Here is a 25,231-nt window from a genome sequence, read left to right on the forward strand (position 1 = left end):
AAATGCCAAGAAAATTAGTGAAGTCAGGGCTACGGCACGTCCAGTCTGTCTACTGGAAAGCACCTTAAAACTGGGAACAGCAAATGATGGAGTCTTTCCCCAGACTGTGGAAAAGTCCATAACAGGACACCATGCAAAGAAACATCAGTTGTCCCACACTCTGATAAATCCAACTCACTGGTGGTTTAAACTTAGGTTCTGCATCAGAGCCTGGAGATGGTGGCCCGGGAGCCACTGTCAGACTGCTCTACAGCAAAGTCTGTGGCCAGAGCAGGAATAGGAGAAATTATTTCATAATAAAAGAAAAAATAATTATAATGCTGTGGACCCAAATGTGAGCTTTTTCACATCTGTCTATTGTTATTTTTATAGGTGTATATGCATGTATATGTATATGTGGACAGGTGATCACAAGAGTTTTTGTAATGTGTCTCGCCGAACTACACCCTGAAAGAAGTTCCTATTTGATATTTTTAAGTTTCTAGTAATACTTGCTGCTTTATATTTACCTTCTCTGTTTCTTCTTGAATTTAGGGATTTATTGATTGATGCCTGACTAACCTGGCCATATGGGTAGTTGGGGTGAGAACTAAAAGCAGTCTGGGAGCAGTTGATAATTGTGATTCATGCTGCTAAGATGACTGTGTTTAAAGTAACCCAGGAAGAGAATGTCAGAAGCAGCAAGCAGCGAAGGCGTTTAAACTTCCATGTTTTGTGCATGTGCATTAGTTCAAGCCTTCTAATAGTTAAAAACTTGGTGGTGCTGGGTGGCTGCTTCCAAAATTGCAGAATAGCCTGGAAAAACTATAAAATATATATGTGTAATATGTAGAGAATAAGAGTCTTTATTTAGAAAACCACTTAGCCAAATAACTCTTAAGAGGCAAGTAGGAATGTATAAATTTAGAGTGAATCTGAAGAGTAAGGTGAAGGAGAACTGGACCTGATGGGTTCGTTTGTGTGAAGTTCTTGATTGAGATGGTGCTGTGTTTTATAGCATTGATCGTTTCGTATCTGGTTGTGGTGTGCGTGTGTTTGCACAAGGGTAGCTAGTAGCATACTTACTCCGGGTGTTTGGATGCTGGAGCCATCCGGCGAGCCAGCTCCTGGCAAGCTGCTGTCCCCAAAGCAGCCGCGCTGCCTGCCAGGGAGCGGGGCTGCAGGAGCCCTGTACGCAGCTGGAGCAGACACTTGCACAGCCCAAGCTGCCGCAGAAGACAGCGTGGGTCCATCCCAGGTACTACAGCACGGCACAGCCATCGCTTTCCTTAACAACTGGGCTTTTCGGAAGCAGAGCGCTGGGAGCGTGGGTAGGAGCTGGCTGCTGGCAGGCGGCGTCTCGCCCTGCACAGGGTGCGTGCCACCTGAGCCGGCGCTTGGAAAGGCGGTTTGAGTGTCTGGTTTAATCGGTACAGGAGTATGATCTGCACCGTGGTGTTTGTGATGGGGAAGTGGAAGATAGGTTCTTGGATCTGCTACCCCTGTGTTTCAGTAAATGCTTGTCCTGCTCCTTGTTTCTTGATAGCGGTTTCTGTGGGAGGTGTGTTGCTCCTTACCGAGCACCCCAGAGCAACCTCTGCTACTACTGCACTGAGGTTATTAGAGTACCGTAAGAATAATGTTGAAGAAAATGCCCAGTGTACAATGCAAGGACAGCTCTACTTTTTTCCCTGAAAAGGTATGATGGAAACCACAGGACATGAGATATTTCAGTTAACAACATACTTTTCCATCAAAACATACAGTCACTGCATGTATTGCACCCATGACATTTGAGTAAGTGGTCAAGGAAAATTCTGCTATGTGTCAATAACTTACTGCCTCCTTTCAGAATTAAAAGGACCAGGGATTTCCCCCAAAAGCCGATTCAGCACTGGTAGAAGAAAAGGGGTGACAGCATCATCAGTAGTACTAAAATAAATGACTCTGGGGTACCTTTGGTTCTGTCACCTCCTCAATTGTGGGTCCAGCACGTGCTCCACTGTGCCGCTCTGTACAGCGTGATGGTACATTAAAAGTACATTGGTGCTATGCACCCTTACCCCAGGCTGGCCCTGTAACATGGGTCAGGACCTCTTTCTGGTAGAGAAAATACAGCTTCAGCTTGGGGATATAAGTGCAGTTGCTCTGGCTTTTTCCATTGACAGCATTGTGTCTTTATGTTGGGAGTGGCACTTGTAAATAAAGGTTTCTAGTGATGCTGGAAGAATGCCATTTCAAGGCAAAAAAAAAATAGGAAACTGGTGGCTTAGATTGGTCTGAAAAGTTAGCAGCTATTCTGAGTGTGTGTTGTGGTAGGATGGATGGTGTCTTACACAGGCAGAAGACCTGGAGGTATGATGTAGGGTTTCTGATTTAAAATCCATACTGTAGCTTTTCTGCAGAGCTGTTTTAAAAACTGAATGGGAGAGGAGGGAGCAAGGGGGGGTTTGTTGTGGGTTGATTTTTTTTTTTTTTTCTTCTAAAGGAGCCTTGCCATATAAAAACAGCTGTAAGCGGAAATCCTGTCCCATTCATGCTGTCCTTTATGAATTTCAGTCTGAGTCACTTCCTTCTCATGCACTCAGTGGTTCACTTGGTCATGTAGGGATCTGGTAGTTTGAGAAGTTTTGTGTGTGACTGCAAGTACTGTGGGAACATAGGCAGTTTTGAGCATTCTTACAATGCTTTTGCCTATTTGCTAATAAAACCTCTTTTTTTTTTTTTTTCCCCCTTCAAGTGAGATAAAATCTTTTTTTTTTTTTTTTTTTTTTTAATCCTCATTGGAGTTTGAAGAACCCAAGATAGCCAAAACTAAAACACTTCAAATGGGTAAAAGCAGAAAGCAGGAGATGGATTGTTATGTGCATCCTGTCCAGGAGCTGGGTGGGTGCTGGGAACTGGGTGCCAGAATAAACAGACCGAGCCTGGGCAGGGAGGCAGCTCCAGGGGGGTCGCATGCACCTTTATGTAAGCGTTCCATAAAGAATTTTTTTTGGTGGCGATTTGAGAATATTTGGCTCTCCTGGGTCAGAGCAGGGGGGCCCATCTAGCCCAGCGGTCTGGTTTCAGCAGTTGGCGGAGATGCTGCTGGGGTGCAACCAGCGAGCCCGGCCCCATCCTACACACACTGGTCCCTGCTCCTCCAGCCTCCTCCAGCATCCAGACCTGCCGGGCACAATAGAGGGTTTACTCCTGCCTAGTCCGTTGGGTACCCACTTGTCGACCTGTTGTCTGTGGACTTGTCTTCTAACACTTTTTTTTTTTTTTTTTGAAAAGCAGACTTGCTTTTGCACTGCCCAGGCTGAGGAATGCTGACTTGGTGTCCACCTCGCTTCTCTGAGCAGCTGGTTTCTCGCATGGACATGGCAGTGGCATGTTTTACAAATGGAGAAGGGAGACCAAAATATGGAATGGTCTAATAGTTCCAAAAGTTGTTGTAGACTATAGATAAATCATAAACTTCTGTAGTACCATTGCTGTTGTCGTATGGGTACAACCAGCTTAAAAACGCAAAGGTGTTACTTTCCTGTTGTTGAGGTTTTGTAAATCTGATTTTGTGCACTGAAGCAGCCTTCAGATGCTCCCAAAGGTGGAAGCTGTTGCTCCATACTCCTGCCTGCATGGCTGATGGACATTTCTCAGGAGATATGGCTAGCTCTGTGCTCATTTCTTTGAAGTCAGTGGGCCAAGAACAGATGGAAAATGGGCTTAGCCAGAGACCTTCCTTAACTGTGGTGGGTTCAGTTTGAAAAATGTTTTAAAAGTAGTGAACTCGGCAAGCCAGAAGTTCTGAGATGAAGATATAAATGTGAGTGGTATGGCTAGCTGGGGCTGATGCTAGCAAGAACTAGTACCAGCAAGTATCCCTGAGCCATGTGGGATACGCACTGCAAGCTGCTCGTGTCTGATGCAGAATGGGTGACGATATATAAAAAAACAGAGCTGCTGCTTTCTTGATATAACCCTATCCTGTTCTTTCTCTCTTTTGTCTAGAACAGTTAAATATATTCAGGAAAAGTAGGGTTTTTTTCTGGTTTTGGTTTTGTTGGGGGTTTTTGTGTGGTGTTTTTTTTTTTAATTGTATCAGGTTTTCTGTAATCCAGAGCCTGTGAATTAAAGGGGAATTGAGGGAACTATGATTCAGTGCAGACAGGAACCAGGCGAAGTTCCTCTACTTACTCATTCTAGATGCTGTCAGTTCTTTCCTATTTTGGTTCTGAATCTGTTTTGTAATCTTACTGGCCATATATGTGTTTGTACCTGTATATCCTATAGATTTAAAAGACTAGTTGCATCACTTTCGGTCTGCGCAGGCAGAGGGGCTGAGAAATACTGTGCTAATATGTGTAACTTCTGTGTTCTTTTTGCCAGGAGCTGATGATTTGGTAGGTGCTAACAAAAGACCTTTGTTATACCAATATAGAAGTATTCTGCAGACAAAATTTGTCCTAAATGGTTCTTCTGCTCAAATACAAAATGTCCCTACGTAAGTGCAGCTTCCCTGGTTTCCTTAAATGTATTTGCTCCTGTAAAATAAGGAGATTTAGCAGGGCTGGCTCCTGAAGACAACCCATCAAAACTGACACAGTAATTACATTAGGAACATGGAAAAAACCACTCTGAATTCTAAAATACATCTGTTAGGCTTTGTCAGTTTCAGTATTATACCAAGTAATGAAATGTGAAACATAATATTTAGTGGAAACAGAGACTTGTTGAATCTTGTAAGCATAGATCAGCATCGCATATGAAATCTGAATGGTATTACTGTTCCTGCTGCATTTTTTTAATAGTTTTAGCAAATAATATTACTTGGCTAAATTGTTTAGACTTAAATCTAATTAGAAATATAGATTGTGTATTGTGCACATGCTGTTTTTCTTTAAGTTTTAATAAGTGAGAGGAAATAGATGCATTAATTAGGGCACTAGTCTGAACTTGAGAAACCACAGTTAATTTGTGACGCCAGGGAATTTCCAGTGTGATATTCTCGTGCCTCGACCTCATCTCTCACATCATGACCGAGCTTGTGGTTTTGTTTATTTCTATTTGGAAATATGCCTGCTTCTTAAACATTCCTTGTCTTTTGTGTTTTCCCTAAAATAATAGGGTGTGAAATTGCTCGTCCAGGCAGAAAATAAAATGGTTATGAGTTGCAGAAATTGCTGATGTTACCATGCTGAGAGTATACCTTTGTGTACCAGGGTCAACTCCATTAGCTGGGCCACACAGATTCTTTACCAAAGAATATTTCACCTAATAGTCACATGAAGTAACCACTTCAGTGGGGCTCTATATAGATTGATGGATATATTAGGAACATATTGATGTCATGCAGGGTTCAGGCAAAATAGATACCCAAGTTCATGTCAGTTGGTATGCATGCAAGAATTGATCCAGATTAGGCTTAATTTGTGACTTGTCTTCAGTGAGAATTGCTAAAATGTTTATCCAGTATCAGAGAGAAAGACGCTGCGTTGAGGGAGAGAAACAAGTCTGCTTATCTGCTGTCTTGAAACTTGACTTGCATCATAGGGCTTGATGGAGAAAGGTGAAAACTATCACAAGGAGACCAGTGGTACCGAAAAGCAAGTCCATGCCCAGCGCCAACATACTCGCTCCCTCGGCCGTCGCTTTGCCCAGCTCCAAACCCAGCAGCGTTTTGCTTGGAGCTGCCTGTGGATAGCTCCTTCTCGTGCATCTCGACCAACTCTTTCCCAGAAGTCTGCTGTGTGCAAAATAATTCCCAGGAATTTACAAGCCTGCAAAATCTTGTCTGCATGTGAAACGTCATGAGCATGGTGGTATTCTCCTGATGTACCCATGCTGCAGGAACAAACCCAAAGTTTCTGGGAAGCCCGAGTGCCGTGGCGGTCCTACCTTCTTTGCTTCATTCTGTGCTTCCTTAGCAGAGTCCTGCAAGCTGGGGGGCTGGGGCAGGGAGGGAGCAGATATTCGCGCTCTATTTTTATGCACTTATCTTGAAAGACTAAAGAACCAGCTTCATAACTTAGGCACCAGAGGAGATAAGACATTGTTTTCATTAACTAAATGGGAGCATTGCCTCTTAGTTCAATTGCACAGTATTCTCCCATCTTCGATGAGAGCTACTTTTAAAGGTGAATGTAAATGTGTCAAACTTGGTTTCATGCAGACTTTTTATGACTAGAAACGTAGCTGTGGACACGTGGTCCAGCGTGGTTATAAGCTGCTCTGAGAAGTGGTCGCTTGGGCATCTCCGGCTGTGAGGCACAGATGGGGCAGAATGGGTGACCACAATTCTAGTGACATTTTTCAGTCTCATCACAGAAGCTCAGACAGAGTAAACCTCAGCCGAAGCTCCTTAATCTAAGTGTGCTACGCTGCCAGAAACACAGCTCGGAGTCCACCTAGGAAACCGTAGGGCATAACTGGTGAAGGCTGGGGAAATCTGGATCCAGGGCTCTCGTTTGACCTTAGTGGTGACTTAAAAACCCTTTTGATGGTGGTTGGAGTTTTTCCCCAAGGCTGTTCTTCCAAATCCTGATCAACCCCTGTAAGACTCATATTCTTCTCATCTGCTTTCATCCCTCCCTTGTTTCACTTGGCCAGCAGGATCTCCTCGGGGGGTGGGGGTGGGGGAGCTGGATAAGCTGTTTGCCCTGTGATTTATCAGGAAGTCAGTGTCGAATGACGTAAGGCACAACCTCTTCCCCCAGAGGATCTTCATATTGTCTCAAGAATTTGCAGCTTCTGCTGCAACTGACAGTCAAATCCAGAAGACTGAAATCTGAGTCTTTTTCCTAGGAGTTTTATGTAATGTATAATGCCAAATCAACAGTAAAAAACCATACGTTCTCATACTGCTTTAAATGCTCAGTGGTTAAATCCCCGTGCTGGGGAGAAGTTAGGCAAAGGTCTCAGAGCTTCAGGGTGAGATAAACAGTGTATTCTCACCAGTTCAGAGGAGATAACGTGGACCAGTGACAAAGGAAGGGAACCATGCTTCCCGTATTTGGCCATAGCTGGGACACGGAGCCAAACGGGAGAGGGTGTTTGTAGGGAAGAGGTAGAACATTTCCTCCCTCTAGAGTATAAAAAATAAAACACCTTTAAGTCTAATCATTCAATGATCAACCCCTATTTGTATACCCAGATGTTAGGAACGATGGCTGTCTGTATATTCATCTGGATTTGCAAAGGCGGTGAAATTAAATTTCTCGTCCTGCTGAAGTTAACGGGAGTTGTTTGCCTAACTCTCAGGCTGTGCTTCAAAACCCATCAGTTAGTTTTCCTTTTCTGAGGAAGGGTGGAATTTGATTTCAAAAGTTTTTGTGACCTTCGGTGTATTTTCTTTTGGAGACAGGTGGGATGGCATCTTATTTTTAGAAATGCGGGGCAAGGCTTTGAGTAGTCAATTGACAGAAGCCATAGCACTGCTCCTGAATGAAGCAGCCGTTTCAGTTTTCTCCAAGGTTTATGATAAAAGACTTTGTCCTGGAGCTTGGGTTTGGTTTTTTGTTTATTTTTTTTCTTCCGTAAGGAGCTGTGCTTAAAAGCAGCTGCTTTGATTTACTGTGATTCATGTGACTTTTGCCTGAATTTCATCTCGGCAATGAAATCCAGATCGAGCTGAAATTCCTGTAGCTTTGTTGATGCCTTCCCAGCGAGCTGTAATCAGGTGGATATTTCTGTGAAATATTTTAAATATTTGGAAAGATTCTCAGTGGTGAAACTGGTTGTGCAAATATCAGAGGTTGTATTTTGCCCTCATCCCATACAGGACTGCTAATTGCACGGGCAGTTCTTCCAGCTTACTAGCAGTTGGTTAGTGCAGACATTACAGACCAGGCTTTTTTAAACATTCTTGAGTGCGCTCTTCACACGACAGGCATGGGAGGGCATCGGTAACATCACGTCAGCCTTTTTTTTTATTATTGCATTGTAGAAATTTAGCACCCGATCTTTATCAAACGTTCTGTTTAATATAATTCTAGCTCACATAGTCATAGTTCATCATTCAGCCTTGGCTGCACAACAGTTTAGGCTGGGATTAGTCGCATAAGTTGATTGTCATCTGTCATGGGGAAGAAGACTGGTTTCTATTCAGATGTCAATCTGTAGGTGTTTGGGTTGATGTAGAGAGGGGAGTGGGAGTTCTTTGTTTTCCCCATCTCTGAGCTGTAGTGCAGAGGGGAAAGAGGAAAAAAAAGTTAATAGATTTCCTGGATTACTGCGATCTCCACCACCACTCGTTGCAGTCTGAATTATCTCATAGTTTTCGTCTGGAAAAAGATGGCAATAATTTACATTGGTAACAGAAAAAAGAGGCTGGGGTTCATTCAGAAAGTACCGTGACTCTGCAGCCATTCCCTAGGTTGACATTGAAAAATCCCAATGGAGGCTCCATGAAAAATCTTTGTATTTCAAGTGTTATCATTTGGAATGATTTCTTTCTCTTAAAAACAGACTTTTCCTGTGGAATCTAACCTCTCTTAGAAACATGCTGATAGTCTAAGTAGTATGTGGAAATAACATTTCTGCTTTAATGTAAATGTTAAGACAATACCGAGAACAGTGAAAAGAGAAGGCATTTTCTACTTTTATCCTGTTTTAGATAAAGTTTTCCCTGCTTAATTTCTTGTGAAGAGTGAATAGCTTGCTCTGACTCTGTCCTTGAGACAGAAATAGCAGTCAGCGCTAAATCTGAGCATCCCGAAGCACTTCTCCTTGCCCACTGTGAAATCGAAAGATGACGTTTCTCCGTTTGTTTCTTCTTTGACTCAAGCAAGGCTGAGGAGTTGTGACTGAGGGCAAAATTCGGCTTCTGGTTATTTTCTTAAAAGTTTTGTAAACTGATGGGCAGCGTTATGCCTTTGCATTGGGTAGGTGCTCTGCTGCCTTCGTATTGTTGTAGCAAACTCAGTGGCTTTACAAGGTTCATTGCCAAGGAGGTTGTTAATTTTGGCTGAGGAGCTCCGTTTAATCCCGACCAAGTTTGGGGCTCCTATGGCGTCTGTTTTGGCTGCGCTGCCTGATTGTTTTTCTGTGCAAATATGCAGTTTTGCAGGTTATGTCGCTAGCTTTGTGTTTGATCAGGAAAATGCTATTACTTGTGTAACGAGCAGATTAGGAAAGGTTTTTATCGGTCATTTTTCATATGGTCATATTTTTTGAAGGTCAAGAAAAAGCATGTTTTATGCTGGGTTCAATACCGATGCCGTTGTCCCCCTGCACTACAGGCAGTATTTCAGAGAAAAATATTTCCTGATTGGCATGGGGCAGCAGTCACAGAATGTAAAACTCCAGGCTGGTGACACTGGAGACTTGTCAAAGTCTGTGTTTGATAGGAATTGTGCTTTCCACCTCCATCCTTAGCGGGTGTGGGGGTCACCTCTGCTGCGGGAGGACCCGCTGTGGCTGTCTCAGCAGGGACACCAAGGAGTGACGGAGACCAGCTCGTGCTGCCTGCTGCTTCTGGGGCTGCTGCTGGGATGCAGTGGGGCTGTCGGTGACCCAGCTGGGAAGAGGAGACAGTAATTTTTGGTGCTGTCAGAGTTGTGCTTTTCATCAGTGTAAGGAGAAGAAGGAAGGGGTAAGACTCCTTCCGCTGGCTGTGCTTGTGGTGCTCAGGCTCTTGCTTTGCCTGGCAGCTGGGAGTCGGGTGCCGTGATTGAAGGGAGCCTTCTCCTTCGAGGGGAAAACTTGCCTCTGTAAATGCCAGATAACGTCATTTCACAGCTGGCATTTTGAGTCACGCATCCCGGCTGTCGTAGAAGATTGTGAGAGGTCTGAAGAACTTCATTGTCTCTAGGAAAAGACAAGCATTTGTTGGTGACGTTTGTAGAGAGAGTGAAACGCCAGATCTTTACCTGGCAAGTGGGAGTCAGGAGCTCCAGGGAAGAGCCTCTCAGTGTCAGATCAAAAAAAAAATTCTTATTGTTAGACATGGAAGGCCTTGATGGCAAATGCAGGTAGATCACTTACAAACTCCTGAAAAAGTAGGTGGAAAAATGTTTTGCAAAGATGTATCAGATTTAGGTAGCTCCCATAAATCCAACCAAATCAGAAACGACAGAAACAAGAAAGTCAAGAAAGAAGGGAGGTAATGTTTTTTAAAAAACAAAGAAATAAAAATAGCTTCACTTACATGTTAGTGGGTCTCTCAGCGGTCCTTAGGCATCTTCCTGTGCCTTAAGCAAGACTGATTAAAATTATTACTCAATTGGAAAGGATTGATTGTGTGTGGGTTTGGTTGGGTTTGGTTTGGTTTTTTACCATTTACTTCAGTCTTGTATCACACTTGAACTGCAGTGGGATACGGGGCTGTGGTATGTGTGCAAGGGACAAAACTCAAGAAGTAAAACTTCTTTTTGAAGTGTTCTGTATGAAGCGACTGGTGGCGTTGAGCTGCTGCTCCTCCTGGCACAAATTCAGCGTGCAGCCCAGGGAGCAGTGCCGTCCATCCCTCCTGGGCCACCAAGGCGAACCTGCTGTATCTCCGTGACGAGAAGGGCAGCGCTTTAGATCAAGCTGTAGGGGCTCAAGATTGTAGCCACAAAGATTCAACCGTGTTGATAGCTGTCACACGTGTGGGGGTTTGCCAGAATGAGGAAGCATCGCCACGGTGTCTCTCTGCCTGCCTCGCATGCATGGATGCTGCCTGCCTGCTCAAACAGGAGTTTTGCCTATGCCAACACAACTTAGAAGAGCGCTTTGAAATTGCAGCCTGCAGCGTTGGAATTATGCTAATAAAAAGCAACAGAACTTAAATAGTTCTTCTTGGTTAGCTACTTCTGTGTGAGCCGGCTGTGCTGTTCTGAAAAGCGTGGTTGACAAAGGTGGCGGGGTGGCCCCTGCCTCCGGCAGCCTGCATAGGCAGCCCTGGGTTATCCACAAAGCTTGTGCTGTCGCTCAAACCCACGTAGCGTGCGGGCTGCTGTTAGATAATAGCAAAAGGCAAGCTGCTGAAAATTGGAAAAAGTTATTTTGACACAGAAGATAAGCTAAAGCAAGTCAAAAGTACCAAAGAGAGCGCTCCAAGAAGAGGTCCTGTGTGTAAGCAGTTTGTTGTTCCAGCAGACTCAGCTTGGGCTTTCTCTGTTTCTGCGGGTTGGGTCATTGTTTAATTTGGTGTTCCTTCAAAGCCAGCCAGCTGCAGCCATACGCTGTGCGCTGCCTCTGTTATCTTCTTGGTGAGATGTACAAAGCGCTTTCTTAAGATGTAAAATATATGTGATGGAGGAGGGGGGTTGCTGTATTTTACTAAGAAAGCCCTTTTCTGCCTTCTAATGGACCGACTGCTTGTTCACAGTAGGAATTCACTCAGATCTTTAGCCAATAAAGTAGGAGTTGTTATTGCTGTCTTCCAGCAGTAGCAGCAAAGAAGCAGAGAAAAACAAACCCAACATGTCACTTACACTCCGTTTGTCCCTTGCATCCAGTTTCCCTCGTAGGCTCCTACTGAGCTTATTTTCCTTGCTCCATCCCAACAAAAAATAAACATAGAAAGAATATTGGGGGACAGGGAGGACTGAATACACTTACATTTATTTTTAAAACACTTTTTAGCAGAAGTGACTTCGTTACTTAAATCTGAGTGCTTCCACATCGGCTTGATGAGACAACATCTGATGCTTTTCCAGGCGATAGCAGGTATCTTTTGTTAAAGAAGGATGGCTTGAAGCAGGGAGACAAACCATATGATATGAGCTTGCACTCCAGGTATTTTGGAGTATCCTGCCCCATTGCCAGGAGGATACTGAAGCAGTCAAGGTAAAACTGGCAGGTTAATGGATATGGGCGATGGCCAGGACATCTCTGAAACAAGCCATTAACTTCATGCCTAAATTACAAGGCTGTTGAGGCAAACGCTTCAGTTATCCTTTGCTTTATGTCCCAGTGAGTCAGGATGGCTAGAGATATTTATTTTTTTCCTTATTTGACATCTGAAAATGTACGTTTCTGGGGTTTATGCACGGTTTTTGTTCTGTTTGCCTTCAGCTATTTAGGGGAGTGGCTTTTTTTTTTTTTTTTCTCCACAAATGATTTGGTCTTTAAGGTCAAATACTGAAAGATAAGCTTATAGACATCAAATAAGGCATTTTAGCAGGAGAGTTAAGATGGCAACAGTGGCAAGGCTCTCAGAAATGGAAAACATGTGAGATGCTCATGCACAGCCATTTTTTAGGAATTAAAATGTGTTTCAAATATTGGATCTTTTCTTGAAGTTGGGTAATGTCAATCTCTCTACCTGGAACATGGGAGCTGCAGTTGTGTTTTATCACTTGTGGGTTTATTAGCTTTCATGTAATTAACAGAAATTTGTAATATTTAATAGTTAGATATCTCATTCCAGATATTTGTAGGCTTAATTAATCTTCCTTGGTGTATTACATATTAGCATGGTGTGACTGACTGTTTCAAATGTAAATATTCCTTTCACAAGTGTTTTATTCTAAAGACCTCCCCATTTTACCCACTGTGGAAGTGGTGCTGAGAAGAGTTGCGTAAAGCACTGTGTGTTCAGTGTGATGCTGGATTTGCTCTTCTCAGTGTCACATCTGTTAGCCAGCACATAGCCCTGCGGTTTGTCCGTGACCCTGCCCAGCATCGCCTTCCTGACAAACTGGAAAGATGCATCAAACTGGATTAGGCAGGAATCTGTCCTAGGTCTAATTTTATTCAATATTTTCATTAAGGAGTTGAAGGATGGAATAAGGATTGATGCTTATTAAATTATAGTCCATATCAGGCTCTGACAGCGTGGAGAGTGCTTGGTGGGTTAGGGGGAAGGGAAAGAGGGCAAGACAGGAGGAGAGCTCAAATGGCCTTGAATGAAAAAATTCAGTCAAGACAAGAGCAAAGTAACTTTCAGCCACTCCTCCTCAAATCTGTTCTTATTTTTAATTTGGTTGGTTGGGTTTTTTTTTACTGTGTAGTAGTTCTGGGGGGCATAGTAGACTACAAAACCCAAGAGTCAAGTTACTCTATAGAACGCCGAGAAGAAGAAACCTCAAAGCAAGCTCTGTAAGTGGGCACGTTGCTCCTTGGTGGGGGGAGAGTGGTGGCCAGGGCTGCCACCGCATCTTCGGAAGGATGGAGACCAATTTAAAAAACATTCCAGAGGACAGCAGTAAGTGGGGTCTGTGCTCTGGTAAATTCAGGGGTGGAACGAATGAGCGTGCTTTGTTTAAAGAGGAAAAACCGCCTTCCAGTGTGTGAAAGGTTGCAACAAAGAGATCGGTGATGAATTCGCCTGCGGTGGGTGTGCAGGAAAGAAGTAATAACTTTAAGGTGGAGCAGGGAAAGCCGAGGAGATGGTCTTCCCGGTGGGAAGAGCTGGGTGCTATGGTAGGTTGCCTAGCCGAGGAAGTTTTGAGATTGCCACAGTCATGGGGCGGGAGGTTATTTATTTAATTTTTAGTTATTTTTCACACAACAGGTAGGCAGGCATCTCTGAGGGATGCTTTAGGTGTAGATGATCGTCTTTCAGTGTAGGAGGATGGACTCAATGACTGTGGCACGTTCCCTCCGGTCCTGCTCTCTGTGACACAGCTGCAGCGTGGCATCTGCAGTTTTAGGTTTGTTCTCGTACAAGGAGTTTTTTCATGCACATTTTTACAATTCTCTGAAATGAAAAAAGTCTGTCTGTGTTCTTCTTTTTGTCTGAAGCTTTGACACTGCAGGCAGTTCACAAAGGACCTGGGCTGTGTTTTGAAGAGTTCGTTTTCTGGCGGGTTGTAGGTTGTGCTGTACGTGACTGATAAAAGATCTTTCCTAGCATTAAAGCCGGTCACAGCCCCAATAAATCTGGAACAAATTCTGAGAAAGCATGTCATGTTATGACTGGCATATCTGTAAGCATGGAGTTCTGCTTGAGAATTAGACTAAAAGTTTGCAAAGTGCTAGTGCTGATGTCATTCCTTTGGAATGGAAAGGCTGTTGAAACAGTAAATACTTTCTGTGGCCAGAAGCTAAGTCTTGAGCTAGACCTTTTCCTCTCTGTGAAGGAAAGAATGCAGAACAAACCTAAAATGTGTATTTGCAATGGGAAAATCTTAATTAGTTTAGAGCTTTTAGCTATTTCAAACCATTTACATACACAGCTGCTGTTCATGCAAACATGAAAACTGTTGATGGAAACTTCAAACTTACCTTGAAATGACAACTATTTTTTTTCCTGTTTTTTAAAGCTCTGCTTGGTGTTCAAAAGTATGGTTGGAAAGATCTGAAAATTCTATTTGTACTGTACGTGCAGACAGGAACATAGACACAGGCTAACAGAAGCATATAATAAAAGGCTTTAGTTTAGCAAGACTTGACACTGAAACCTTGTTAGCACCAAACAGCTGTTGGGAAAGTATTTAAATTTTAGGGCTATTTACTCTTGGTTGTATCTGTGGAGTTCTGGTTATGACCCAAAACTCTGGAAAAAGAGAGATGACCAAAATACGGCCTTAATGTGGTCCAGGTCTTACAGCTGGCTTCCCTGCGACGGAAGGGTTGCCTGAAACATTGGATCCACATAACTCACAGCCTGGGAATTAGAACCTAACACCGTAGCTTGGGACAGCTCTAATATCTCTTAGACACTGGGATCTACAGGATAACTCGGGTTTTTGTACTGTCCCTCGGAGGACCCCGTTGAGCATTCACAAGGAATTCATCCCCACCCCCAGCTTCCTCCTAGGAGGAAGAGTTTTGCCATGACAGATGTGGGGAGCAGATGTGGAGAGGAAAAGTTAAAACGGGACAATGACCTGAAGTGTTAGTTGGGGTCTTCCTTGACGTGACTGAACTTCTGTTCCCGACGGCAGAGGAGGAAAGCAGCGTGTGTCCGCTGCCTGCCTCTGCGAGCCCCCGTGCTAAGGTCGGGGCGCTGGCGTACCGAGCTTTTCTGTGTTCGTGTCGGATAACAGTGCTCAGCTGAGAGAGAGAGGGGAAGAGAGAGAGGGGAAGGGGCAAAGACTGCAAAGCAAATCAGCTGGCTGTTACTCAAGGCCAGCCCGTGCTAGGTGGGTGAATCGTGCTCAGCCACCCACCACCTTTCCCAAGCAGTTGTAGGTAATTTTTCTGGATTTTAATCTCCTGTTTTATGTTAAGGCTTCCCTTTCCCTTCCTCCTGTTTTTCCTCACCTTTCCGCCACTGCATCTGTGATGTCTGGGAGACGTTCATGCTCCTCATCCCTAAATGCTCCAGTGAGCTGATCTTGTAGAACAGTCCTCAGCAGCTGACAAGTGACAGCAACAGTGAGCTGGGGGAGAAGGCACTTCACCAATTCTCTATTATCAGCGTAGACCAAATAAAATTTTTTTCTTTTCATCTGTAACTTTCTATTTTGGAAGGATTTCTTCTCTTTGTTGGTTTGGGAGAAAGATGTTGAGCTTGATATTTAATGTGTTACGAGAGAGGTTGGGAGATAAGACCAACTTCCCTACGGAGGGGTTCAGGACAGGTCTCGTTCTCCTTAGCTTACTCTAGCTCAGGGCACAGTGAATAATTACATTTATTACTGAAAGAAGATCAACCATCCATAGAAGCCTGAGAATTTTTTATTGCTCTAGAAATGGGAAGCTAAGTATTTGAAATACTATAAGAAGGTGACAATTCTGTGAGAGAACTTTTTCTCTCCCAAAAAGGTTGGCTTCAGTTTCATTAACAGGTTTTTCCACGGGACAGTTTTGCGCTGTTTTTTTTCTGGCTTTCAGGCAGGGGTTGGACGTGACGACCTTTCCTGAGGTCCCCTTCCAACCCCGATTACTCTCTGGTGTGCTTATAGCCATCACTCATGCATATTTATTGCTTTCGGTCTTTAGTTTTACAGTTGCTCTATTTTCACAGGGCATTTACCCGTTATTCACGGGGGTGGTTTTTAGTTTGAGTTCCGTGCGGGGCTCAAAGGCACACGCTGTCCTTCCCATGCGGTACGGTGATTTCAAAGCTTCTGATGAAAGGGCACTTCTTACTGTAGACTTCTCTGTCTTTGCTGTGTCCTTGTAAAATGATTCATGGCATTAGCAAATGGGCAGCAGGGGTACGTGGGCTCTGTGTGCGCGGCGGCTGGGAAGGGCTTGCGGTGTGCAGGTTATCACTTGCACCTGCCCGGTCTCACGTGTGAGTGCAGGGGGGGGTTAGCATGGCGGGACATCTGACATGGTTGGTCAGCATATGTGCATCATCTGATACATCCTGTTCTTTAGAAAACGTGATGCAGAACCCATTCATATATGTATTGTTCATCGGCTTTAAATTAAACTCTTCATTTTTTTTGCGCTCACACTGTCACCTTAGGTCTGTGTGTGTCCCATTCCCCCTCTTCCTCACCCCAAGACCTTTGAGGAAGGCTTTCCTTCTTCCACCTCCAGCTTATCTGTGTAAACACTTGGTGACACAAATGACATAGTCCGCATAAATGTCCAGGTGTCCCTAATAACTGAAGGCTTCAGTGAATCTGGTACTCTGAGCCTTCTCCTTGTGAACAAGCTACATATTTGGGGAGCCAATATAAAGGGTTTCCTTGGTAGCACTCTTCATTGAGAAGTCTGATTGAATCATCATAATCATTATCATTATTACTACTACCACTGCTATTATTTATTTGCTGGGTAAACCCAACTCCTTTTGGTGTTAAGTCAGTTCCTGTGTTTGGAGCAGTTACAGCCTTCAGCCCTGACCTGCAAGGGTCAGAGGACATGGTTACTGTGTAAAGCGATTGGTTTTCACAGGAGAGGGAAGTGAGATTTCTTCGGGCTTCAGAGTTTATTTTCCTCTGCTGCTTAGTGTGACAGAGATAGCATCCTTGTTAGAAAGCAGAGAGGGGGAAGAAAATTCAGTCCACATGTTTGGGATTTAAGGTTGAGAGTGATTCACGCTTAGCTTCTGGGGGTTGTAATTAGGGGTGACATAATAACCATAAACTTTCAATAAAATAGTAGCAGCATTTTTGTTGCAATCTGTAGCTGCAGAAGCTGCTTCTGATTAGCATCCCTTCAAGATAAACCTACAGGACCTCCGCCGTTTCCAGATCCAGGCTTTTGTGGCGCAGTCCTACTCCTGTCCTGATGCTGAGGGGAACCCTAAATTCTGAAACACCCCAAACTGATGACATTTTCACTTGGATCAGCATCTCAACTTTCTCCTTAGCTGCTTTAGTCCATCTGTGTAGTTTTCAAGTCAGTATTATCTTATGCTGGCTAAATCCTGCTGGTTTATAATACACTCTAAGGGTTATCTAGTATGGAAAAAAACAATCATGCTATCCTGCTCTTCTCCTGAATTATTACTACTCCTTTCTTTTCCGAGTGGCTGAGGTTAAAAGGAGTCCAGGAATGCATGGAGCAGGAGATGTGTCATTCCCACTCCACACCAAGGTGCATTCTTTTAGGGAGAGATGGGCATTTACACTGGAGTTCTGCCACCAGCTTTCAGCCAATTCTCCTTTTTGGCAGCTGAGCACATGGAATTTTTAAAAAGATGATCTACTTCTTTAAAGCAGGTCACAGACAAAAATAAAGGCACATTCTTGGGCTACAAGAAGTAGGTCAGGCTTTGGGGGAATCATTTGCAAAAGCTGTTGATCTGATCTTACCAATTTTTTTATTAATATTTTATGCTTCCTATGTCAAATTTTTATGCCTTTTGTAAAGAGGTCCAGCTCATTTTGCTTTAGGTGCAATGTATTTTGCTTTGGTGAGCAAACTTTTTACGTTAACATTAAAAAATAAAAAAAAAATTAAAAAAGCAGGAAAAAAAATGTTCCTAGTTTTCCATTAGAGAATACTGTAGTGGAAAGTGAGGCCTCTCTGTGCTGCGGTCCAAAAGGAATAAAGCTGCTCTGTGTCACCTCATCACTCTAAGCTGATGTTTTAACTTAAGACTTTATGGGGGGATGGAGGAAAGGCTGATTCCGCTGCTCAGATGATTGCTTCTGTAACACCTTCTGCGCTTAATTAACCCATCTAATTTAGGGGAAGTGTTTCACACCCTGCCCGGTGATAACGCTGTGTAGCCCCTGCGCTTGGGGCAGGAGGATGGGTTACTGCTAGCAGGCACCTCAGTCAGCCTGGCATGACTTCTAACCACCACCTTTCAACTACGTATATTACAAGTAAGGTAATGAGGAGCTTGGAGCATTACAGGGTAACGGTTTCAGGGCCGGTAGCTGTAGGGTGGGTGCCAGGGCTCAGGCAGGCACCCTGCGCAGCTCGTCTGGGCTCTGCCCGCGCGGGGCAGGGATGCTCGTCCTCGCCAGTAGCCCAGCACTCTGGTGAGCAGGTGGGGTAGCCCAGCTGTGCAGTTGATGGAGTAAGGATGTCTTTGCTTAAACAAACTAGGATTAGGTTCAGCAGTAATTGAGCTGTAGAAACCCCTGGGCTTCTTCCATGGCTGAGCTCAGGCAACAGGATGTTTTTTCGCTCTGTGAAGCAAATCCCAGTTAATAACATTGTTTGTGGAGGACACCTCCACAACTAATCCCACTTTTCTGAATATCTGCAATTACTGGAAGTTTCATTCCCTCCTCTTTCATATTTTTTTTAATATTAATCCATGTAACTGCATACTTGAAATTCACAAGAGCAAAACAGCCGATGCTCCTGTGCAGGTAATGTGTGTCTCTCTCCTATTTACAAATCCCTGAAGAATGACTGACATAGCTCACATTTTTATTTAATTTTGGTCATTTATTTTGCTCTGTTTTACAGAATTTGATTCAGAAACAAAAAGAGTTCAAGACATTCTTTCTGGAATGGAGAAACCACAGGTATGTGATCCCAAATTACCACACACACACAAAATAGCAACTGTGATAAGTGGATTGTGTCCCAACATACTGGTGATTTCACAGGGGAGCACCTCTGCATTTTTTTCTGTGGTAGACTGTTGCAGCTTTATGTGTCTTAACTGATTTTGCTGGGATATAAATTTGAAGCATCTTTTCTGCTCGTGGGTATTGGTGAGCTCTGCCCACTGCAGGAATCTCACCAGTCACCTGTTTCCAGGGGCCATGTCCCAGTATTCACGCTGTGGTGGGGAAGGCAGTGCACTGGGGTGACTTACAGAGCTTCTATCCCCTTTCCCCCGAGTTTAATTTTATTTGTCATGAGCAAGTTATGTCTGTAATCATGATTAAATTAAGCTAATCGTATTATTCAATGGCAATTTCTGTATTCTACATTAGTCTGAGCCGTAAAAGCATGTGAATTAATCGTAATGGAATTGAATCACCATGTAAATAACCATAATGCTGGGTGTGACCACAGCCCGGTAAGTTTATTAATAAATCTGGTTGTAAGCCCTTTGAATGTGATGGGTGTTTTTTAGTTTGGTGTGTCAAGTGAAAACCAGGAGAGGATTGTGGATCTAAATGAATGGTCCAAACATGCAGTGGAAGAAGCAGCCGCGAGGCAGAGGGAGACAGCTGTGCTGTGGGGGTTTATCTCCTGTGCTCTCAGGGCTCAGGCCTTTCTCTGTGTGGAGAAAGCTAGTAAACAAATAAGCAAATAAAATAACCGTTGGAGAGCTGATCTAAAGGCTGGCTTCAACAAGTAGCCGGCAGAGGCTGGTATAAAGAAATTCTGCAGTGGGAGCGTGAAGGGGTGGGTATTCCTTGGCTGCAGAAGCGGCAGCGCTCCGGGGGCTGCAGGCGTGAGCGCAGGCTGAGCTTTATTTTTAGGTTCTGTTCTTTTGGCTGCTTTTGTTTTGAACAAATACAAAAGGTTTTTCACCTTGAATTGCTCAGTCGGTAGGTGGATCCTAGTGTCGTGGCACCTACAAAGCAGGTTCAAAGGCAGCCAGAGCCTAAACCAGACCCTCAGGGATAAGTATCGGGGGGCTACAGCCCGGGTTTCTGTTTGCAAGAAGGAAAGTTGCTTTGTTTCATGTAGAAACAAGTGGCCATACGAAGCTGAAGACTTCAGAGAAGAGTTTCTGGGAGATCAGAAGGGAAAGACGGTGCAGTTAGCACAAAATTAGGCTAGTTTATTGTACAGAGTCAGTCTTGTACCGAGAACTACCTGAATGTTGCTCATCTGGTAAAATGCCACAGCTAGATGTCTTCTACAAAGATCTGGAGAGCTGTCATAAAAAACTTGTGATTTCACAGAGGTAAGGAGAGGAGCTATTTGAGCAGTTTGAAGGATTTTGTACAGTGAGATTTATGGTAACCAGAGCATTTAAAGCAGAGGGAAGCAAAAAATAAAAAATAGACAAAAAAATATTTTTCTTGAATCATAGCAAATATAGGATTTTTTTTCTTTTTTTTGAAAGGGAAAGATCTAAAAGATGATGAATGCTAGTTTGATAATACTGACCTTTAGTGAGAAGATGCTGAGGGTTATCTATTACTCACAAATGTCGAAGTTAGAAAGAGAATAGTTAAACTCATAGGAATCTCTACAAACCATTAATTGCTATGAATGATTGGTTGTGTGTATAGTCAGTATTGTATCTAAGAGAAATATATCATATTATGCATAGTCAGCTGGGCCGTATTTCTTGGCAAGCCTTATGTATTATATGAATGAAAAATCGAACAATATCTAAAAAAAACAACTGCGTGAGAGAGAAATGGCACAAAAGTAAAGGGCACAGAGTAGTCAGTCAATGACACGTGGAGTGATGCTATGTCTGCAGCACATGCCTTTGGTGTGCCCAAGCGAGCAGCGCTCGCCAGCAGCGGTGGGGAAGCCATCTGAAGGGATTAGCTGTCTGAGCAGCTGTGGTGTTGCTTGGAGGCATCTTTAATCTGGCTTGTCTGGGTACCTCTGCATGACAAAGTCTCTCTCACCTTTCTGAGCACAAAATATACACACTTCAAAAATTACTAATTAATAAGAGGTCTGTTTTCAATAATAGATGTTGTTACATGTTTAAGATGTGCAAACTATATTTAATTGTGGTTTTATCCTTTTAATGGCAAAAATTTTAAAAGAAGCCTTCTGGGTTTTTTCCCCCCCTCCATGTCTTTATTTAAACTGAAATGTATTTTTAATTCACATTACAGCAGAGTAAGCATTCCCTAAAGCAGATATCTTGGTGAGGGAAGGGAAATTTGATTCTGGGTTTCCAAAGCATCGCTGCATCCGACGGCATGGCTGCGGGGCGGCTCGGGGGGGCATCCCCTCCCGCGGGTCTGCTGGGTCGGAGCTCAGGCATTAGTCTGACTTTCCGAAAGGCAGCCTGCTCCTGCTGACTGGCTCTGCAGCAAAACTCATACTTAATCATCAGGATTTTTGCCTAAAATTGCAGGATTAGAGCCATAGTTTAAAAGCAAAATCTCAACCTGGTAATAACCGTGAATTCGTTTGACCCCCAAGTCTTTCAAACATTGCCCTCGAGGGAGTAAATGAATGTTGCGTGCAGTGTAGTTCTCACACATACAATAAAACCCCGAACCACACGATGCCTGTGAATGCTAACCCGGAATTTGAAAGATAATGAAAGTTGTACAGAAACATTGTTCATTACCTGAAAGACGGGAAGGACCGATATTCATCAGTCTTGTAACCTTATTAAAGTAGTGCAGGAGCTGGGATTCTTTCCCAGGGGCTTTTATAAAATAATTATTTACACCACTGAGTTTTGATAGCATAGAAAGCAGGCATTTACTGTGTAAACTGAGAAGTTTTCAGAAACTAATTAACTGTGCTTTTCATCAGACATTGTGGGGAAAATCTTTTGTTAGGTCTGGGCTAAAAGGCCAAGCCGGTCCCGTTCAAAGCAAGCCCAGCAGTTCTGGGGCCGGGTGGGACAGGCTGGGGTAACTGGGAAGCAGCACGCAGGTTTACCTGCCCAGCCTGTGACGAGGTGCTCTGGCTGCTTATCGTGCTGTGGTCGGGTGGAATTAGTGCACCGTTGGTGGACAACGAACCGGTTTTTACGTCCTGCTGAGTATTTACATCCGCAAGTTCGGCAGCGGCATTAAGCCCTGTGCCGTGCTGCTCCTCGTGGCCTGGGAAGGGCTGCGCCCCGTCCGTTCAGCTGCTCGAGGTCACTTGAAAGGTGCTTGTTTTCCCAGGTGTAAGCAAGAAAAGTTGGAGTTAAAGCTACTGAGCTGGTTTGCAAGTGCCTGCTTGTTATTCTCAGTGTATCGTATCCCTGTCTAATTAACTTAGCCCTTCTCATGGCAAAGCTGGTGCTTCCTGCTCCAGGTAGGAGTGCCTTGGTAAAGTTAAGAGTGGCTTTGACCACTAGATCAGATCTTGAAGAGATACACCTTTGGCTGGTACATGTGATAGGATATCAAGCCTGTTAGTGAGCAGCAGATAGTTCTACCTCTAGCCATACAAATAAATCTGTTCCCGGCACTGGTGCTGACACGCATAGTACTCTCTCTCTACCCGGGCAGTGTATAGATTTGCCTTTTCTGACTTCATCGTGCAGACGGTGACCCCTCACTTGCTTTACTGCGCTTGCTGTGTGTACTCAGTGCAGCTTAGAATTGTATTTAACGATTTCTGGTGTTTATTTTTAAACCTCCACCAGCAGTTGCTGTGTGCATAGCAGCACTGAGGCAGGCCAGCCGCCACTCAGCGCTCCATCAGGAAGAAGTTAATGGTGTGACTGGAGCAGCTTAGCAACTGGGTTTGGACTTTTATCCATGGCATGGAAGCGTCTGCGTGCGGACTTCAGAATAATAGCCTAATAGTTTCTGGCGGTTAGTCCGTAAGATGCTCTCTCTTATTTTAAGAAATGATAAAAGACCTAACTTCTTACAGATTACTAAAGTTCATGAAAGGCCAGAGTTTTTGCCATACGCAGAATATATACGTGTGTCCTTGTGAGTAGTCATAGAGAAAAACATTTCAATAGAACATTGGCAGGATATTGTGCCTCCAGCTCCAAGTCTGTCTGAATTTATGAAAAACAATTATGCAAGCGTATTTCCATAATAAAAGGAACTGTGTGTTGATGGGCTGAGCTGCTATAGTAGTCATGTATGTTAAAAAGAAAAAAAGAATCTATGTGAATCTTACTATCCAGTTTTCTGATCAAAATATTATTTGAAATGCGGCCTTCTAGCTCTAAATAGCTTTCTCACAATTTCCTTCACATATGTGTGTGTGCACCTCTCAAAAATTTAACTTATCTGTCTTAATTGAATCATTCAAGATTCTGATAAGCTATCTAATGCGGTATCAGTGTCTGCTGGTCCAGGTTTTTGAACCAAACATGGATTTCATAGCATCAGAAAAATACGACTAGAGCAAGAAATCCTGTGAAGATTCATACAAGAATTTGCATGTTTGTCTTTTTTATGAAAAAAACCTTTATGCTGCTTAAAACTTCTTGCCTTACAACTTGTTTTTCATGTTAGGTTGAACAGAGGTTTTCTTTTTGGCAAGGCTTAAGTGTGCAGCTATAAATTAAAATCTTTAACTTTTGAGAGCATGATGTTTTAAGTTAAGATGAGACGTTTTGCGGTGTCACCTACTTGTCAGTCTGTTAAATACAGATTTATGACTTGCTCAGAAAGAATCTGCTTGATATATGGGTGTCACGTCCAACAGTTGCAGTACTCTTCAGCTGGAAGCAATGTGTTTTCACAGGAGAAGTTAAATATTCTCCATTATCTAAAGATAACCCGAAGCCGGGTTTGTAAACAAGCAGTCCCTGAAAGGTGATTGCTAGTATGTCATTACCAAGTCATTTATGGGTGAGGCGTTTCAGTTGTTTCCAGGAGAGCGTAGGAAATGTGTACCTAAGCACCTGCATTATTCATCTTACAGCTTCTGAAATACCGTTGTGCTCTGTGTGTTGGAAAAATATCTCCTAAAATGATAGAACCAGTGAAATTTGATGCATAGGAGAAATGAATAAAGAACATAGAACCTCTTGCTTTGATTCATCTTCATGGAGGCTAGCTAAAAAATTACTCTTTACGTTTTCACTACAATTAAGAAAGAGCAATGTAGTTGTTTTCATTACGAAAAGGGGAGAATTTGTGGCAGAGACGTTGAGGCTACGGAGGCTTTGAGGCTTCCCTGGGCTTTTGTCAGAAGTGCATAAAAACGTTGTGCTGTCTTTCCAAGATAGCCAGTGCAACTATTGTTTTCTATTTCTTTTTCTTTTGAGACAGTGGCAGGGGGTGGGGAGGTGTGTGTGTGTATCTTTTTTTCTTCTTTCCTGGCATGATAACAGAAGGCCGTTCTCTGGGAAGCTGCTGTTCGGTACGTGCAGCTGATGAACGATGCCTCCGGCGCTGTGCCAGCGGGCTCTCCTGGTGAGAAAGGCGATGCTAGCTCTGCAAGCTCCATCAGTCTAGAGTTATGTGGACCTGCGTTTCCAGAAGGATACAGCCACGCTGGTGGGGTGATATGTTGTTTTGGTGTGCAGGGGTTTGAGGTATTTTTTCCATGCTCTAATAAAAGAGAATCCTCACCCGTCTGCCACTGAGGCATTGCACCCGGGAGTGACCACAGATCGTATGCGCAGTCTTTCTCTTAGGGCACGAAGTGATTGATTTGCAATGTAATTTTTAATTGACAAGCTGGACTTCTATTATGAGATTTCCCTTATACTGTCGAGTCTGTAACTTCGTAGATTGAATTGGGGTTTGGGTTTTTTTTACTTTTTTGCAGCTGAATTATTGCAGTTTCAAATTGCAAGAAGGAACAGGATGACTGAAAAAGCCATCAAGAGTTTTATTACAGAATCTTCCTGACAAAAGCTTTTAGAAAAATAATTGCGTACAAAACAATCTGTAGGGTCAAGTCTTCGTTCCACGTAGTTCCGGTTCCCTTCTGGTAATGGCCACGGCAGCAGGTACCCCCAGAATGGTGCGAGACATCCTTTGCTGGATGCTCAGATGATGACGAGCCAGTTTGCTGCAGGGGGACATCTCTCTGTATTTCTTGTCTGTTAGAGGTTGGTTTATGCCATGAATCTGGTTTTGTTTGTGTTCCTGATGACCATTTCTGACCTTTTAATTTTCACCTCTAACTCTGGAACTTCCTTTGTACAAGAAATCGATTGTGAAGATGCAAGCAAAAAGCAAATACTTAAGAGAATAGTGCTTTTCTTACAAGTCAGAGTAACTGCTGTTTCTTTTACAGGTTACAAATATTCAAGCAAGAACAGTTTTACTTTCCTGGTCACCTCCCACTGGCCTTCTAAATGCAGATAGACACAACAACAGTTTGCCTTACACCTGTACCTATGAGGTTGCCTTATCGGATAAAGGGAGGGATGGAAAATACAAGATAATTTACAGGTAACAGCATCATTTTTACACGCATGTTTTCATTAGGAATACATTCCCTGGGCTTT

The 25,231-nt window shown here is 43.5% G+C and overlaps 1 protein-coding gene across 2 annotated transcripts in view; it reads left to right on the forward strand.

The window, feature by feature from the left end:
- The window catches only part of FNDC3B (fibronectin type III domain containing 3B), a 209,629-nt gene that overhangs the window by 114,902 nt on the left and 69,496 nt on the right, over positions 1-25,231 (forward strand). For both annotated transcript variants that reach the window (XM_056358484.1, XM_056358485.1), the window contains exons 7-8: positions 18,667-18,725; positions 25,018-25,175. In XM_056358484.1, the coding sequence (XP_056214459.1) occupies positions 18,667-18,725; positions 25,018-25,175 (217 nt within the window). The remainder of the gene's footprint in view (positions 1-18,666; positions 18,726-25,017; positions 25,176-25,231) is intronic.

Source organism: Falco biarmicus, chromosome 13 (genome assembly GCF_023638135.1).
Source record: "Falco biarmicus isolate bFalBia1 chromosome 13, bFalBia1.pri, whole genome shotgun sequence".
Classification (NCBI taxonomy): domain Eukaryota; kingdom Metazoa; phylum Chordata; class Aves; order Falconiformes; family Falconidae; genus Falco; species Falco biarmicus.